This window comes from Canis aureus, chromosome 4, assembly GCF_053574225.1.
Source record: "Canis aureus isolate CA01 chromosome 4, VMU_Caureus_v.1.0, whole genome shotgun sequence".
NCBI classification, from domain to species: domain Eukaryota; kingdom Metazoa; phylum Chordata; class Mammalia; order Carnivora; family Canidae; genus Canis; species Canis aureus.
In genome coordinates this window covers 13,257,066-13,276,841 of record NC_135614.1, presented here as the reverse complement: position 1 = coordinate 13,276,841, position 19,776 = coordinate 13,257,066, and the positions used below count along the sequence as shown (strand labels likewise).

The 19,776-nt window shown below is 40.3% G+C and overlaps 1 protein-coding gene across 8 annotated transcripts in view; it reads left to right on the top strand.

Annotated features, from left to right (window-relative positions):
- Positions 1–19,776, top strand: part of FAM13C (family with sequence similarity 13 member C) — a 250,838-nt gene that overhangs the window by 203,079 nt on the left and 27,983 nt on the right. For 6 of the 8 annotated variants that reach the window (XM_077894598.1, XM_077894597.1, XM_077894596.1 and 3 more), the window contains one exon: positions 9,222–9,369. In XM_077894598.1, coding sequence (XP_077750724.1) covers positions 9,222–9,369 — 148 coding nt within the window. The remainder of the gene's footprint in view (positions 1–9,221; positions 9,370–19,776) is intronic. The other 2 variants (XM_077894595.1, XM_077894594.1) reach the window with 1 other exon arrangement.

Sequence of the window (19,776 nt, the reverse complement as noted above, 5' to 3'; positions counted from 1 at the left end):
AGCATTTTGAATATGTTGTGCTATTTTCTTCTGGCCTACAGTGTTTCTGCTGAAAAATCAGCTGAAAACCTCGTTGGGGGAAGAGTTGCCTTTATGTAACAAGTTGATTTCTCAGGCAGCCCAGGTAGCTCAGGGGTTTAGTGCCCCCTTCAGCCCAGGGTGTGATCCTGGAGGGAGGCCCGGGATCAAGTCCTACGTCGGTCTCCCTGCATGGATCCTGCTTCCCTCTGCTTGTGTCTCTGCCTCTCTCTCTCTCTGTCTCTCTTGAATACATAAATAAAATCTTACCCCAAATTGATTTCTCTTACTGCTTTTCAGAATGTCTTTTTATTTTTAACTTTTGAAAATTTAATTTGAATTTTGATGTGTTTTGGTGTGAATCTCTTTGGGTTCATCTTATTTTGAATTCTCCTTACTTCCTGTACCTGAATGTCTGCTACTTTCCCCAGGCTAGGGAAATTTTCAGCTGTTATTTCTTCAAAGAAGTTTTCTGCTCGCTTCTCTCTCTTTTCTCACTCTGGGACCCTCATAATGAGAATGTCAGTATGCTTGATGCTGTCCCAGAGGTCCCTTAAACTATCCTCATTTCTTTAAATTCTTTTCTCTTTCTGCTCTTCAGTTTGAATGATTGCCACCACCCTATCTATTAGCTCACTAATCATTTCTTCTTTATCCTCTAATCTACTCTTTATTCCTTTTAGTGTATTTTTCAATACTATTATATTCTTCAGACCTGTGACTTATATATGGTACTTTCTTATATTCTTTATCTCACCAGCTTCATCCATTCTTCTCCCAAGTTTGGTGAACATCTTTATGACCATTACTTTGAATTTTTTGTATTAGGTAGATTACTTATCTCCATTTTATTAAGTTGTTTTTCATGAGGTTTTAGTTAGTTCTTTTATTTGGAACATGATCTTCTGTTTTTCCATTTTGATTGACTCTGGTTTTTTTCCAAGTATTAGGGAAACAGCTATCTCTCCCAGTCTTGAAGGAGGGCCTTATATAAGAGATGAACCTTCTTTTTCAACCCTACCCTGGTTCTTGATTGTCTCTAGAATCTTTGCAATTGTCTAAGCAGCCTCATTTATTCTTGACAGGTACCATTTGTTGAGGGTGTGCCAAGACTTGACAGTGTTCCAAAGAGAGAGATCTCAGTCAGCACCTAGTTTCAGGTATTGGAAGCCAGACTGTCAAGCAGCAACTTTTAAAGTTTGCAAATATATAAATATATACTCCTGTGGTACTACAGTTGTAAATCCTGCTGGTTTCCAGACAGGTCATTTGGTATCCCTTGGGTGACAAGTGCAAAACTCAGAGCTTCAGATAAGTATGGATGCTCCTTTCTGGAAGATATTGGCATGTGCTATAGCAAGGCCAAAGCAGAATGCAAAGATGGTGTCCCTGTCTAGGTTCCTTGAGAATAGCCCCTAGGCCTCTAGATTTTGGCAAACCTGAATCCTGTCCCTCATGCTGAAGGTCTAGAACAAGTAAATATGCATTTTTAAAAGAAAGACTGGGAGTGTCTTTCAGTCTACTCTTTGTATTCCCATAGGGGTAGTAGTAGTCTGCCAAGAATTGTCTCCAATTGTTACTGTCCTGTGGAACTCAGGAACATAATTGTGGTTGGCCAGAAGAGTAAGTGATCAAGGAGTGTTCCCTGCATGGACTGTGCATGCCCACTGCCTTGCAAAGGCCAGTGGGCATTTGCAAGGCAGTGGGAGAACACAGGTCTCGAATGTACCTGCAGGCCATAGCATGACGGTGGGAGACTGCAGGGCCAGGGTGTGCCTGCCAGCTTTAGCACGGCAGTGGGAGAGTGCAGGGATAGGGCACAACTGCCTATACTATCAAGTTAGAGAGTGTAAAAGTGGCACCTGCTAATGCCTTTGTCCCCATAGAGAGTCCATATAGGTCCCTGCCCCTCTAGTAGATGGTTTAAGATTTAAAAATGAATCTTGGGGGATCCTTGGGTGGCTCAGCAGTTTAGCTTAGCGCCTGCCTTTGGCCCGGGGTGCGATCCTGGGGTCCCAGGGTCGAGTCCCACGTCGGGCTCCTGGCATGGAGCCTGCTTCTCCCTCCTCCTGTGTCTCTGCCTCTCTCTCTCTCTCTCTCTCTCTCTCTCTATCATGATTAAATAAAATCTTCAAAAAAATAAAAAATAAGAAATGAATCTTTAGAGTGTCTTAGTTTAGGCACTTTTCAAACTGCTGCTTTTGTTTGTTTTTTAAAGGTTTATTTATTCATTTTAGAGAGAAAGAGTGAGAGAGCATATACAAGCAGGGGGAGAGACAAAGGGGAAGAAATCTCAAGCAGACTCCCCATTGGGTGTGGAACCCAACACAGGGCTCAATCTCATGACCCTGAGATCATGGCCTGAGCTAAAACTAAGAGTTAGGTGCTCAACCAGCTGAGTCCCCCAGGTGCCCTACAAACTGTGGCTTTTGTGCTAGTCCCTAGGGTTAGTCTGCATGTAAGTTAGTCATTTCTGTACAGTCCCCTGGGTTTCCTGGATGTGGTTTTGAAAGTCAGATGTTTTGGGGGTTTATATCTCCATTGTGGGTTCCAGGGGTTGGGGTATCTGATATAGGACACAAAGTCCTTGCTCCTTAGGGAGAAGCTTTATATTTGTGAGATCCCTGCTGATTGTGGATCACCATGCTAGGGGTGGGGTTTTTGGGCAAGATCTCTGTCTGCTTCTTCTACCTTTCTCAATATGGCCCTTTTGTCCTTTGTTGTGGAAAAGTTGTTCAGCTAGTTTACAGGTTTTTTTCAGAAAGGATGGTTCCTTAGGTAGCTATAGATTTGATATGGATATGATATGTTCAGGATCCTCCTACATCCCCATCTTAGACGATACCATCTTATTAAGTATAGTTTTTAGGCAGAATTTTTGGCATTTTCTTATAGTCATCACCTTTGGAAGAAGTCCCACTTCTTTTGGCAAGAACATTCAGAGATCAGCAACAGACATTCAGGAGGCAGCACTGCCTTGCTTCTGAGCAGTTCAAAATTTATGTGTCCTGGTATGTGTTTGGATGCAGAGAGAGGTGGGATGGAGGAGGAGCAGCTCTCAAGGGGTGTCCAGAGCAGGAGGCTAGTGAGGGTGTCAGAGGGTGAGGAGTCCTGGAAAACTGAGAGTCAGATGCTTAACCAACTATTGTTCCTGGGGCCGGTGGAGCTAAGCAGGCAAGCATTTAGAGTGAGTCAAATCCCTAGGGCATAGGGCTACATCTCTCAAAGTATGGACCTCAGACCTCCTGTATCTAAATGATCCTACCCTGGATCACAGAATCTAAATCTCTGGGGTGTTCTCAATGGGAATGCACATCTTTAACAAATTCCCTAGGGATTTGTAATCATTTTAAAGTTTCTGGGCCAGGCAGCAGGGAAGCTTGAAATTGGATACTCAGAGGGGCCTAAAGAGTCCAGGAAATAAAAACTAAAATTCAATGGCCATCCTTTTATTGGTTGGCTCCCGGTGCACTACTCATTGTGCTAGGTATGGTAGTGAACAATGGAGGCTGGCTCCAGCCCTTTTGGAGTTAGAAAGAGCCAATAAACAAGTGGAGAAATGGATGAAATTACATATTATAATGAGCGTTGGAAAGGAAATAAACAAGATACTACCAGAGAAATTGGGAGGTGCTGTTTAGATAAGGTAATCAGAACTGGCTCAAGAATTTGAGAGAAATTTGACTGTGAAGCAACTATAGCTAAATCAGGCCTGGGGAGGTGGAGTCAGGAAGCAGATGGAAAGAAAGGGTAGTGTGTGTGGGGGTGCATTGGAGAGGTGGGTAATGAAGGAAATATACACAGAAAACATTAAAATCAGGGAAGAAAAACAGTAAGTAGAACTGGTAATGTTTAGGAACCCAGTTGTACCTCCAACTTTGAGCAAATACTCAAATTGATCTTCATATCACCAGAGAATCTGCATACAGTTTTCAGATAAAAGTATAAAAGTGTATGAGAGGACCACTAAATTTCTTCACAGAAATTAAAAGTAAGTTGTCCCTACTCTGCAACTGGTGAATTGCAGACAAAGGCACCTTAAAATAGTATTTAAGGTGTGGGTGTTCTCCATTCTAACCCAACTAAAGAGGGACCTGGTAATTGCATAGGAGAGAAAAGTGAATAGAGTATTTTCTAAAACAAGTAGCATATTTTCCATTATGCAAAAGAGGAAAATTAGCTTTTAGAAAGCCACACCTAGGTTTCACAGACTTCTCTTTGGTTTCTTTCATATCCAAATGGGAGACCTCGAAGGAGAGATAGTCATTGTTCTTTAGAGGATTTATCAGCCTTTGTTCAATTTTCTTAAAGATCCTAAAGATCTATCCATGGAGACTTGGGATGTGAATCTGGAAAAGTGCTAGCAGGGTGGCTCTGAGGGCTGGGCTGGGGGCAGCCTATAGGGGGTGGAGGTCCTAATGAGAGAAGGGTAGCACCAGGACCCCAAGGATTTACTGACCTTAGTTTTTCTGTAGGGGGAAAATGTGTTCCTGCATTAAAGCCACTAAGTCAGGCATAAGCAGAGTTGAACAAGCGCTTACTCTTTCCTTTGGTTTATGGTTTCTTTCCTCCATCACCCTATGAGTAGAAACTTGTTGTTGTTTGACTTGCTTGCTTATTTCTTGGACACCTCCCCACTAGACTGAAAGCCATATGGGGAAGGGGCTGATATCAGTCTCACCAGAGCCTAGTCCAACTCTCTGTGCATTAAAAGCTGCCAGAAGCTGGGAGCTGCATGTGTGGTATTACAATCTGTGTAGGGGCATAACCCTCATGTGTGCAGTGTGAGTCCATGGGCCTTCTCAAGGGTGGCTCTTTGGGGCTCAGCCCTGATGAGACAGGCTTCTGTTGCCCCCTGGAAGGACATATGATGGCATAGATTGCTTATAAAGCCCCCACCCACACCTCTGGCCTGGGTCTCCTGGTTATCAGGAAAGGTGTCCCTTTAGGGGCCCACCCCACACATGATGTCCAAGCCCTTCCTCTCAATTCCTATGTTGAGATCATCTTCAGGTAATGGGTCAGTTTGGGATGGAGAAGGAATATAGTTGATGACAGCAGGTCTGAAGAGTTTCTTCCATTCTGCTTTCTTGTCCTCAATAATAGCAGCTTATTTTTTCCCTTCTACTTAGAGATGGTCTTATACCTTGAGACCTTCATCTTCTCTCTTCTGTTTCATTTGCCACTTGTTTTCTTCTCCATTCCTTTAAGCTTACTCCTGTTATCTCAGAGAGGAATAAACCAGCCATACAGATGGATCTCCCTTGACAAACTTAGTCTTGTTTTTGCTTCAGTATGAGTACAAGGGAGGAAGAGGTGAGAGAGGAGGATGAATGACAACCCAGTTACTACTTTTAGCCATAACTGGGTCTCAGCATTATACTTCACTCCCTGTGGGAGTTAAGAGGCCTCTGAATGTGAGCTGACTTACTCCTATGCATTGAAATTCTTTGCTATTTATTTGTATTGCAGGAACACTTAGTTCAGTTCCAGAAACACTGTCCAAGCACCCATTCTGTGCCAGATTCTGTACACCCTCCTCAGTATATTGCATGTTTGCTTTCCTTTCCTTTAGAGTTGGAGAGGAATTTAGAAGTCATCTAGTCTCAGGCCTTTTATAGGCAGATGCAGAGAGTGGGGCACTTGGAGATAAAGTGATGAGTGAAGGCCTCAGAGTTGGTGTAGAGTTTGGCGTCACATGTGACCAGAGCTCTACCCAGTGGCCTCTGGGGTGCAGAGACAGTTCATAATAAACCTAATGTTCAGTCTTTGATTGTTTGCCATATGCTAGTGCTATACAAAGTGCATTTCATGCCTTCCATTTAATTCTGAGAACAGGTGCCATTGTTACTGGTATTATTGCTTTTCTTTCTTTTTTTTTTCTTTCTTCTTTCTTTTCTCTCTTAAGAAAAGAGAAGAAATTAAGGTCTAGAATAGCAAAGAATTTTGCTCAAAGATGCATAGGATGTAGCAGAGCTGACATGTCCTCTTCCACTTTGTAAACCATATAAGAACACATGCTACAAGGAGTAGCAGGCTCTACACCCGTCCTCTAAATGTAGGGAGGGACTTGCTTCCTTCCTTTCTTCCCTCCTCTTTACTTTTCTTTTTTTAGTTGTAGCAAAATATACATAGCAACATTTACTATTTTAACCATTTTTAAGTATATAGTTTAGTGATACTAAATGTGCAACCATCATCTCCATCCATCTCCAGAATTTTATTCATTTTACCAATCTGAGACTCTACCCATTAAATCTAACTCCTTTTCCCTCACCACCAGCCCTGGCATGACCATCCTATTTTCTGTTTCTATGAATCTTATACCCTAGATATTATCTTCATGACTGGGTTATTTCACTTAGCAAGTGTCATCAGGCTTCATCTTTGTTCTAACATGTATCAGAATTTCTTCATTTTTAAGACTAAATAATACTGCATTGTATGTATATCACATTTTATCAATTCATCTTTCAGTGGACACTTGGATTGGTTCTACCTGGTATTAGTCTGCCAATGCTCTGTTAGAGCTGCTATTAAAAAAGATGCTACAGACTGGGTTGCTGAAAAAACAAACATTTATTTGCTCAGGCCTGCAGGCTAAAAGTTCAAGATCAAGGTGCTGAGAGAGTTAGTTTCTCCTGAAACCTTTCTCCTTAGCTGGCAAATAGCCACCTTCTCACATGGCCTTTCCTATGTGGGTGCATCCCTGGTCTCTCTCTCTCTCTCTCTCTCTCTCTCTCTCTATTTATAACGATACCAATCATATTGAATTAGGATGCCAACCTTAGGCCTCATTTTTTCTTTAAAAGCCTTATCTCCAAGTACAGTTACATTAGGGGTTAGGTCTTCAACATATGAACTTGAGGAAGACACAAATCAGTCCATAATGTAACTCTTGGATATTGTGAATAATATTGCTATGAATATAGGTGCACAAATATCTTGTTTGATTCCCTACTTTCAATTCTTTTGGGGTATATATGCAATAGCAGAATTACTGGATCATATGCTTATTCTATTTTTAATTTTTTGAGGAAATGCCATACTGTTTTCTATAGCAGCTGCACCATTTTACATTCACATGTCATCGTTTCTTAATTTTCAGAATAGTTTTGCTCTTTTTTGAAAGGTCACTCTGATCTCTAAGGTCCTCCAGTAGGAAGCTTGTCTGGAATTGTTCTTTTTGCCTCCCAGATGCCTATAACTCTTTTCAGAAACTTGGTGCCCTTGCTCCTCTGCACCTCCTGTCAGTAACCTTGGGCTTTTCCACATTTAGGTGCTGGGAGAACATCCCAGAAAGGAGAAGGGACCAGTAAAAAAGTGACCTGATCTCAGGTAGATGCTTCATCTGAGCTGTGGGCTCTCATTCAGCAGTCCCTGCACAGAGGAGGTTTATCCCTTCATCTCTGAGCATGTCAAAGGAGGAGGTATCGGGAGCCCTCTTAGCAGTGAACAGCTTTGAAAAGACTGCTGTGGGCTTGTATTTACTCATATCAACAGCATGGATGAGGAGATGTTTGTGGGAGTGGGTATTGTGTGGGGAGAGGGGTTTGGTGTGAAGAGATATTTGAGGTGGATGTTTATACGAGGTGAGGTGTGAGGGTATATATGTGGGTAGGGGAGTGTGTGTGTACCGAATAGATGTGAGAGTGGGAGTTGAGTATAAGGGATTATATATGGTGTATGGTAGGGTGTTTCTGTGTGTGTGTATATATGTGTGTAGTAGGGGATAAAGGAGTGAAGGGTAGGAATGAAAGTGTATATGGGGTTATTTGGGGGTCAAATATATGCACAAAGTAGTGTGAGGGTGTGGGGGTTGGGCACGCAGGTGTGGAGAATAGGAGGTGAAGGTGTATATAGGGTAGGGTATCAAGGTATGTGTGGGGGATCCCTGGGTGGCGCAGCGGTTTAGCGCCTGCCTTTGGCCCAGGGCACGATCCTGGAGACCCAGGATCGAATCCCACGTCGGGCTCCCGGTGCATGGAGCCTGCTTCTCCCTCTTCCTGTGTCTCTGCCTCTCTCTCTCTCTCTCTCTCTCTCTCTCGCTCTCTCTCTCTCTATGACTATCATAAATAAATAAAAATTAAAAAAAAAAGGTATGCGTGGGATAGGTAAGGATGTGTGTGTATGGAGTAGGGTGTAGTGGTTGGGTATGACGGTGTGTGGGGAGTAGGGTATATGAAGGGTAGGGTGTGAGTAGAGTAAGTATATCCTGGAGGGTCATAGTAGGTACAGGATCAATGGTTCCACTCCAAGTAGCCACCCCTGCCAGGAGCCCTGTGGGTGGAGACGCTGCTGAGGCCTGCAGAGCTTTCCTGTTGCAGGGGAGTGGAATCCAGCCAAGGCCTCAGGCATGACTCACTTTCACCTGGTCAGGGGAATTAATTTGCTGGGCATCTGCATCATGGCAGGATACGTGCGTCAGTCTGTATGACTCCGTTCTTATTAAGAACCATGGGAGAAATTTAAAATGAGAAATGAAGGGCGTGGAGGGTGTGGGGGAAGGTTGTTCTGGGAGCTAAGAAATTGCTTCTCCCTCAGTCGCTGTGTCACTCTCAGCGACCAAGGCCCTCTCCTTTGCTCCCTCCACTCTGCTTTTGGTACAGGCAGCTATAGCCATCCTATTGAGAGAAGCAACTTCGGAAGACACACATATGTGCATGTGCATGCAAATACCCCCCCCCCCCAATACAGATGCATATCAGGAGCTCAGAAGCACCTCCCAGATGCCAGGCAGCCTCTGCAGCAGTAACTCTTTATGCACTGCAGTCTGCTGCAGCCTTCATGGTTAAGGGATGCTGGCTTTTATGAATGGTAGCCTGGGAGGGGCCTAATGTCACTTGCTCCTGATGTCAGCACAATGAATGAAACACTTCCAAAGCGTAAAGCCTCAAGCACCCGGGAAGCAGATACCGTCTCAGATTGGCTCTCCTGGTGCAGCGTCTCCTGCTGACGAAATCACCAGTCCCATGTGTGACATATAAAGCCATTTACGTTAGTATTGCAATGAGGCAGAAACTGAGGCTGCATGTGGAATAATGTGTATCTGATTCTGGCACAATCAGCCCTGCCTGAAGCAGCTGTAGCTGAGACTCTCCCCTTGCCAGGCGCTGGAGGAAGGTGTTTTGCAGGAGCTGCGGACTCACCGTTGTGGATTAGGCAGTTACTTAGCTAGCCTGATGTTCTGCTTTTGCTTGCAGAATTCCTTGCTGAAGCTCCAAGCCCTGGAAGCTGATCTGTGTTCTGCATTTTTGACAAACCAGGAGGAAGCTGCTCAGGTGCATGGACTCAAGGACCCAGCCCCAGCATCGACCCAGAATGTGCCCGAGGAAGACGCAGATGCTGCAGGTAAGAGGCTGGGCTGAGAGCAGGTCTTCACTTGTACTCTCAGCCTCTTGTTGCTTTCCTAAACCTGGCCTCTTGTGGGAACCATGCTTGGTGCAACCGAAAAGCTGAAGAGGTACTTGAGTTGCAGTAGGGGAGCTGAGAGGGAACGGAGGAATTAAGGTGCGTTCTGATACGGAGCATTCTTTCCAGCTGGGAGCCAAGCGTCAGATTTACACATAAAAAGGTGTCAGGTGAAAAACACTCCCCACAACTGGTCCTAGTGAATTCCTAACTGGTTTCCTGTGACAAACAAGTGGTGTGCTTATTTTCTATTATTGGATGTAGATAATCTGTACTGTCTTGATACTTACCGTATTTTTGCGGTATTCAGTGATGGGAGAGTTTTAACATTACTACTTGATTTCTTCTATTACCTACTTGTAAGATGATTCATCAACACAGGGAAAGTGGAGGTGAGTGGTGTAGCTCATTCTGACCCTATATTGTCTTTTTCTGTCTCAGTTTTTTCCTCATTAACTTCTGTGTTGGAAATTCTCAAAACTGGTTCTCATTTGTCTGATAAGTTCTCTGGTTTTAACCCCAGGGATGGTAGGTTGGCTAAGAAGCAGAAGGCAAATTGATACTTCCAGGAAGACTTAGAAAAGAAACACTAATTTATGTGAGTGAAATGAGAGCACAGCTTATTTTTTATAACCCAGATGGGTCAGAGTTTTGCAGACTGGTTTCTGGATGGCTAGCAGAAATAGGTTTAGGTGAACTTGCTTCATGAAATGTCCTTTTTCTCCAGCAATTGAAGGAAGAGATTTAAAAAGATAATGTATTTCAGTGTCATCAGAAATAGCTCATTTAAGACATTACTGCTTAAAACAGATCTATATAGTCTAAGTAGGTAAAACCATCAACCCCAGTGTTTATTAATTATGCTAATTAATAACTAAGTATATTAATAATAGTGGCTAATAATAAAGCCGCTAATAGTAAGTACTATTATTAAAGATTTCTGTGATCTAGGCACTGTTCTTAGTACTTTATATATTTTATATTAAATCCTCAAACTGATTTGTGAATAATATGCTTCACAGTAAGGACAATGAGGCCTAGTGTAACCCTGCTGGTAAGTGGTAAATTATTTCTCAATGGATGCAGGTGGCTAGTTGGCTATCTTTATTTCCTGGTGACCTCCCCTTGCTCTGCTGGCCATTGTGTTTTGCTAAAAGGCACGTAAAAGTAGGAAGGACCCAATGTCAATCCAATTAGAGTTTTAAGTCAGATTTTAGGCACACTTTTCTTCTCCCACCAACCCCAACAAACAACATATAAAACACATAAAGAAGTCTTAAGCCAGATACAAATTGACTTTTGAGTTATCTGATGTTTTGTATTTCCATATCTGGCAAAGAGTTACAAAATATTTGCATGTTGGATATAGATATATCTTTTCTATTTTAAAACCTGACTTTTATGTGTGTCTTACATTCTCCAAAAGTCAAGAGTAGTTTTGCATTTTCTCATTCTGGATGGGCAGGATTTTGAACACGCTTATTAGCAGACCTCGTATAATGGAATTGCCCATACAAAGGAACCATCAATACATTTCCTATTAAGTGTTAAATGGTAGAAATGGACAAAAGACTCTTTACAGAGGCGGCTTGTAGGTTGGAGGCTGGATTTTCCAAAATGTAGGTGAATCTGAGATGTCCCAGAGCCCTTCCAAGAGAATCTATAAAAAAGATTTTCACTCTGTGTGTGGGGGAGGCGGGGAGGGGGAGGTGTGTATACACACACTAGCCAAGATTTCCAGCAAGTGTTCAAAGATAAAAATCTATCTTGATGTTTTTCATTTTGTAGAGCTTGTGTATAAGGAGTCTCATGTAGCCAACATGACTGCATGAGAGTGAAGAAGCTCCAGCCCCTATATTGAAACTTGTGATACTTTATCTGATACATTTCTTCTCTAATTTTTCAATAACCCTGTGACACAATCTGGGAACCACCGGGTAGATGTTTTCAGGGACCTAAAGAGTCTCTTCATTTGGCAGGGATATTTCCAAAGTGGCAGGCATTTGGAATAGGCTTTCACAGATTAATTTTTTCACAGATTAATTTATGGGATCATTAGGTCTTACTGGCTTCCAAGATTAGTGTTTATAGGAAGGTCATATATATTTTTTAAAAATTTATTTAATTGATTTTTTGGTCATATATTTTCTAATCTATGTGTCACTCAGAAGGAAGAAATGTCTGCTCTTTGTGGAGGCTCAGGAACTGTTAAAGGATTTCTGGAGTGATCTTTGACCACCTTGAAGCTAGTGTTTATATGTATAAAAATCTCTGTTGAGAGTGTGATCTCATGAGATTAGTATAGATGGCCATAAGTCTATAAAAGATTAGAGTAACTTAAAATTTTCTTCCCAAAGTCTGCCCTCTAGCTCTGAGCCTTACATGCATATAAATATTCAATTACTAATTGTTGATTTCGGTATTTGGTATAACAAAGACAAAGCTCAACAGGTGATTTTTACAGGAATATCTGGATATAATATGCTACAAATTCACTAGTAAAGGCAAGCATTTATAAATTGATGTGACTTTAATAGGTTTCAAGCTTACTTTAGACTCAATTAATGGCTTGATAAGTAGTAACTTTTGCAGTAGGCATTTGAAATGATGGTTTGAGCAAAGTATTATAGTCTTTATATCTTGAGATCCAAATATTGGGTTTTAACTTGGGTTTATGGGTTACAAAGATAAGTCCTTCCTAGTAAAATATCTGAAATGTGTTCCCATTCTGGAAATGCAATTATAAACTGCGCTTGCAGCAAAAACACATTTCATGGCACTCCTGGAAGAGCATTGTGTTCTAAATATTGCTCATGAGCCTTCCTGCACATCATAATTACCAGAAAGGTCTTCAAGTATGGGGATTCTTAGTCCTCATCTCCAGACAGTCTGAGGTAGAAGTCCTGTAATCTTTATATTTCATAAACACTCCCAAATAGTGGAAACCATTATTTAAGTGTCATGAATTGGAGAGAAGATCAAGTTCTCTCAGATTCTCTTTGATTCTGCTTCACCTCAATTTCCTGGACTATGTGGACTAGTCAGCTTAGTCCCTTTATTTTAGGAGGAGAAAAATGCTCAAGCACCGAAGTCCTCAGGCTAGAAATAGGTGGGATGGGGACATGGACAAGGGACAGGGACAGATTAGAGGTATGTAGAAAAAAGTGATAGAGAGGAAACCAGCTGCAAGATGACTTCAAGACTGTACATAAGATACTAGTTGTCATGGTTTGTTCAGGAATGTCCAAGTTTTACACTGGAAGTCCCACATGCTGGGAAATTCTCAGTCCCAGGCAATCTATGACAACTGGTCACCCTACCTGGAGGTTGCAAATTGCATAATTTGAGATGGAAACCCTTACCACACGTAGGCTCAAATCCTTCCAACTACATCGTAGCTTCTTAAAGCAGAAGCCAATGCTTCCTCCGTTGCATTAGTAAGGATCTGTTCTGATGTTGTTGAACAGAAAATGGAATGAACATTGTCTTTTCAAGTGCTTATCATTTTCAGAGTTTGCAGAAGGACTGTTTGTTCCACACGACTAAGCATAGTAACCCCTGTTCTGTCTGAACATGGGTGATTGATGGAATGGAGTTTGTAGCAAAAGCTGTCATCAGAGATAACTGAAGACCAGAAATAATAAACCACAGCAGTTCCTAATTCTTTTATTGTAAAATCTTGGTTTTCAAACTTTCTATTTGGGTAAGAGCTTTGTTCCTAACATTGATAGTTAGCAAAAACTAATGTAATGTATCAATTTATAGGCTATAGTTATTCACATAAAGAATTCTGCATGGTGTGTTGGTCTCTTCCTGATGTCAAAGTTAAGATGGGGCACCTTCTCTCTCACATTTCAAGGCATTGTCGACTGGATCAGATATTCCCAATTACTTAGGAGGACTAACTTTTACAGATAGGTGTGAAATGCAAAATTAAAATGTAAGGATGAGGCCTGGAAATGTCCATGTTTGCAAAGCTCCCCTGGTAATTATGAGAGATTCAGGAACAGTTTCTAGAATATAGTGCTCTAGTGTTTCTCTGAAGGATGCTATGAAATGTGTTCTTGCTGCAGGTGGAGTTTATAATTGGCTTTCTGGAACATGGGGGCATCTCTGGTGTTATCCTCCTAACTTGATGTTTCATTCTATCTGGCAGCAGCCCCACACAATGTTTGAAAGTTAGTAAGAAGGTGTCTCTGTTACTTCAATCTCATAAGTGCACACAATTCCAAATATAATTTAGAAACTTTGTTCACTATGGGTCTATGTGTATCTATCTGTGTTATTTCTCAGTACTTTCTGAAACTTTTTATATTTTCAGTATGTATCACCTATTGCTTTAACTAAGAAATGGTGATCACCATGGAAAGTAGTACTTCATCTTTTTGCCCTAAATTAGTTCCTTTAAAGCAATGATTTTCAGCCAGGGTTGATTATTATTATTATTATTTTTTGATCCATCCACCCACCCATCTCAACCCTCAGCCTTGGAGATATTTGGCTATCTAAGGACATTTTTGGTATTACAGCTGAAAGATAAGTGCTACATCTAATGAGTAGAGGCCAGGGAGGCTGCTAAACATTTACAATGCACAGGAACCCCTTATGTCCACCCCCACTGCACCAACAAAGAATTATCTTGCCCAAGATGTCAATAGTGCCAAGTTTTTAAAAAGTTTTAAAAGCTTTTAAATGTATGACATTAGCATTGACTAATAATGACATTTTCATTTGTGTCAGACATTGTTATCTGGGTTTTCCTATTTTATCTTCACAACCTTATGAGGATGCATTATTTTCCCCAGAAGAAAGATGAGGAAATAAGCTTGGAGAGTTAGTGTAACGTGTTGAAGATCCCACAGCTACTAAGTGGTAGAGGTTGGTAAGAAATGGAAGGAAGGGAAGGGTTTTCCCAGTTAGACTTCATAGTTTAGTGCTTCACACTATGCTATTTGCTATCCTGTCTAAATATTAAGTTCCCATAGTTCTAATATTCTAGAATTTGAAATAAGCCCATAGCCAATGCATATCCTCTCTGCTAATGTGTTTTGAAAATCCGGTTTTCTTTATCCATTTCTAACTTTGTCAACCTGAAGTGACCTAGATTTGTAGTTGATTTACCTGTCACAACCTGTCTTCTCATAGTTATTTTAGCTCCTGTGATCTAAACCATTTCTAGAACCCTGTGCCTTTCTTGATGTGCATTTACTTAACCTGCATAGTGTATTCCAGATGGAGTCAAATAGAATTTTATTTGTAAATATGATACCACTGGGGGAAATTGGCAAAGTGTCCAAGGGATCCCTCTATTATTTCTTACACCTACATATGAAACTATGATGATCTCAATAAAAAAGAATGAATACCTAAAAAAAATATAGACATGAGGGTGTTTTATTAAATACAAAATATTATGCATGTTGAATTGTTTTCTGAACTCTTCCTAAGAGATGCATACTCTTGGCTTTTTTTTTTTTTTTTTTTGTCATATCACTGTATTCCATTAGAATTCCAAAAATCCCATTCTCTACCAAACTAATCATTTAGTGCTTATTAAGAGTACATGGATGGTTTTCTCCAACTGCAGTACCTACTGGCCCACATTTATGGTCATCTGTCACTGTTGAGCCATGCTTTGTGAGCTGCTTCTGTGGTTGCTTGGCATTTTATCCTTTGAAAAATATCATTATCATCTGCAAACTCATGACTCTACTTCCTCAGCCATGCCATTTTTGAAATTTAAAATAAGATTAATCCAGGATCCATTTGCAAGGATTAGTGCTGATGTGTCCATCATAAAGGTACTAATTCACTCTGTTCTTTGCTGCATATTGTTAAGTGGATTTTGTAATCCACTGAAAAACATTAGCTCAGTCATCATTTGGTTTTGTTTTTAAACAGCTTCTGATATAAAAACCATGCCATGGACTTCTTGAAAGCCCAAATAAATTATATTCATTGGCTCTGCCTTGTTCAGAAACATAATTCTTTGCAGAACTTGATGTGCTGGCTGGGTGATCTCAGACAAGTGATTTGATCTCTCTGTGTGAGTGTCATTTTCTTTAAAATGGAGGGAAAAAAGAAGAGTATCTACTTTTTAAGATTATTGTAATAATAATGAAGCATAATACGTATGAGTCACTTAGCACATTTCTTCTTAGTAAATGCTCAATAAATGTCAGCTATTACTTTTTAAAAAGCTGGGCATTTTTGCCATAGAGCTTATGTTGCCTCTCTTCCAGTTAATAATGCTTACATTTGTCTTTATCTGCTGTCATAATCCTAACTACTTTGAAGGTGTGGAAATGCCATTAGTACTGTTCATTCCCTAGATCTCCTCTGGAATCTTGCATATGATTGACATTACACTAATTCCCTTTAGCAAAGGATATTTATAACAGCAATAATCTATAGAGCTGATGGTCAAATAATTACCTCCTATTCAGGTTGAAACTACATTTGTTACCATAAAATCTATCCTTTGCTAAATCTATGATATAACTGAGCTGGAAATGATCTTTACTGTTAATATTTCTCCTATGTTCTTATAACCATCTTTATAGCATCTCAGAGAGCTTCAAATTACCCCTTGTTTTCCAAGGAAAGTATTTTTTTTAATGATTTCAAAATTTGTAGATGACAATATATTCTCTGAGGCTGTTTCTATAACTGCTTTATAGAGAAAAAAATCAGCCTATAGCTTAAACTGCCAGGCTATTATTTTTAAAAAGATTTTTAAATTCAGTTTTTAAGGCAGGCCAACTGTGGTAACAAGTTACCCCATTTGTTCTTGCTACAACTCTTTACAAATGAGGATTCTGAGTTAGAAGAGCCTGCCTGGCCAAGGACATAACAATTGTGAGCAAGTGGCATCTCAGACCAACCCTGTGGCTCTAACTCAAGAGACCAGGCTTTTAACTAGTAGGTTTATAGTCATTTAAAAAAAAATAATTGATTTTATTTTTAAGGAGTTTTAGGTTTATAGAAAATTGAGAAACGATACAGAAAGCTTTCATATACCCTTTAACCCTTGCACACAGTTTCCCATACATTATTGTCATTTAAAAAACTTCCTGGTTATTCCTTCTTTCATTCTTATGATGAGTGCAGTCCGGAAGCAACCAGATGGCCTGGGCAGATACTTGGTGTCTGACACTGTTCTGCACCCCCCCACCCTACCACCCCCTAAGCCCAGGGTGAACAGCCTCCACTATCTTTTCCAGTTCCCTGAGGATCATATTTTTCTGTGGCTCTTTGTGGAACTTTGGTACCAACTTCTTTGACTAAGTTTTTCTAACTAATATTGCATGAGCCTAGTAAAGATACAGACCCCCTCCCCCATTTTCTTGTATATTCAATTTTCCTTCTGCTTTGCAAAATACATCTGCTTATAAATGAAAATGCTTTGAAAAATAGCTCATTATCTTAATAGCAGATTTTAATCAGCTATACCACTAAGGTGGTCAGTTGTGCAGGAATTGGCTACAAAACCTGGAGAGTCGTTTAGGCTGAAAAAAAATCAGAGCACAGCATCCAGCTTTCTCTGTATATCAGGAGAGTGCTTCTTAATATTGGACACCTATCATGGATGACAGCTGCTCTTTCCCTGGTCCCACAACTCAAGCAGAGCTCTGTAATCTGAGCATTTGGCTCCCCTTTTATGACACAGGGAGGAAAAAAGCTGTTCATTGGCCTTGGCCATTTCCCTTGGTTATTTCTCAACTGGTCTTTGGTAGTATGCATATAGGCAAAGGAATAAGTCTTGAATAATCAGAGAGTAAAAGTGCAAAGATTCATTTAGTCACCTGGTAGATCTGTCTAGAAGATTGTTTCTTCTTTCCTCCCCAAGTTGGACATTTAGTTTGGTGCCTCCAAAAATATGAATTATTCTTGTTTCAGATGTTCTACTCCAAAACAATACAAAGCATGGATTTCTTCCCTTTCTCATTATTACAGGATCTGGAGATCTTGCATCTTTCTCAGCATAGGTCATGTTACCAAAGCCCACAGTAGAGTTCTGATTTAAGGTAGAAGTCACTAAGAGTCTGAAGACCTCAATCTTTCATGGGCTAGAAGTTGATGTTTGCTGTATGTTTCCTCAGTGCAAACTCAACCTTTGTCACCTACCTCTCCTTCCTTCTCACTCATCCCTACCACCATGGTGTCTCTTTGCTTTTATTCTTATTCTTCTCCCACAGCTTTCTGGTTGCTTCTTTTTCTCACACACAACCTTGCCACTTTGTCTTCCTCTGTCTGTATTCATTCTAGTTGTCTTTACTGTCTCTCTGTCTTTTTTTTTTTACCTTGGGACTTTACTTTGCTAAGCTAGTTATGAAATTAAAATATATTTAAGATATTTAATTTTGTCTAGGCACTTAAAGTTAGTGAATATTATTTTTATACTGAAAATTTGGATGAGTTCAAACTGTTTACTCTTCCTAAAATTATACTACTGTGTTAGCATAATATAATAGTATATAGTATAAACAACATGTTAGTGAAATTACAATGTGATTTTTCCTTTGGTTGGGCTTTTGTTGATATTGCTTTTTTAAAATTAAAAATTTTTTTTTTAATTTTTAATTTTTTGCTTTTTTTTAGCTAGAGGTCATTTATTCCTTATTCATACCATTGAGACTAAAAATTCTAAAAAAAAATTTAAGAGTCCATTATGAAGCTGCATATATGATTGGATTTATAAAATAATCAGTGTCAACATACCCTGAAGATTTATGTATTTAGGCATTTCTATGATTTAAATGTTATGTTCACTTGGTAAAAAGTGCTGTATATGTTAGGTATAATTGCAGTGACTCAAGAAAAAAATATTCTGAAATTGTCCTCTTAAAATATTCTAGGGAACAAGAGGAATGGAACAAATTTAAGAACTACTCACAGGGGTGCCTGGCTGGCTTAGTTGTTACAGCATGTGACTCTTGATCTTGAGGTTGTGAGTTCAAGCCCCACAGTGGGTGTGGGACTTACTTTAAAAATTTGTACTTGGTTGTCCTTACAATAATCATGCAGTAAATAAAAATACAAAAAAAATAGAACTACTCACAAACCTAAAACCTCGATCTGTATTTACTGGTGAAAAGTTAATTAGAAGATTGTAATAAAAAATGCAGAGGCAAAGAATAAGGTTAGATCTGAGCTGAATGAGGCTTCTTGATCCATGTAATTTTCTGGATTTTAGGGAGAATTTTGGGATTTTTCATTGCTTAGCTAACCAAGTGCCCTAATCTATTAGCCATTCATTTTAATCGAAGCCAATACATTGACTCCTTCAAAATGAAACTGTAGAAGGCAGATTTGGGGAGGTGCATGCTGAGATCAGACTCAGACTCTGTCTTCTGAACTCCATACCTACACATATCCAGGGCCTACTGGGCATCTCCACTGGATGACTAAAAGTGCCTCTTTAACTCAGTGCATCCAGAACTGAATTCATCTTTCTCTATCCCAGCCAACTCCTCTCCTAAATTCCGTCTCTAGGTAAGAGGTAATGCAAAACAATAGCAACTAACATTGATGGATTATTATGTCCCCTTCCTTGGGCACTGTCCTAAGTACCTGAGATTCCTTGTCTTCTTTTAACCTTTTCAACACTTTATGAAATGGATACTATCATCATCTTACCCTGAAACAGGCCTTTAGCATGCAATAGACGGTTAATAAACATTTGTTGAGTGAATGAATTCCCTTAATATAGATAGGAAAACTGAGAAGGTAAAAGATTGAATAATTTGTCCCAGGTCACACATATGACAAAACTGGAGCTTGAATCTAAGTGTTTCTGAGCCTATATTCTATGCTAAAAAAATAGATTTATTTGAGAGACAGAAAGAGAGAGAAAGGGTAAGAGAAAAAGAGCAAGAGAGAGCATGAGCAGGGGGAGGGGGAGAGGAAGAGAGAATCTCAAGCAGAGTCCCCACTGAGCATGGAGTCTGACCTGGGCCTTGATCACATGACCCTGAGATCATGACCTGACCTGACCTGAGCTGAAATCAAGAGTTGGATGCTTGACTGACTGAGCCACCAGGTGCCCCTAGATCCTATGCTTTTATCCATGATGGTAAGGTGGCTCTTATACCTGCAGAGTGCCTGCCATAAAGCCTAGTCCTCCTTTCACAATGACAAATTTCTTACCCTTGTAGCTCCTAGGTGTTTCTATTGTGGCTGTCCACAGAAGCTGGCACTAAGAAACCTACTTGGAGTGCCAGCCACACCCCACTCAGTAACTTGGCTAGCTTCATAACCCAGAATCTCTTTTCATCTGTCCTCATTCCTACCCCACCCATTCTAACCTTGGAGATACTGTTCCTACTCTCTTGGTAGTCTCGAAGC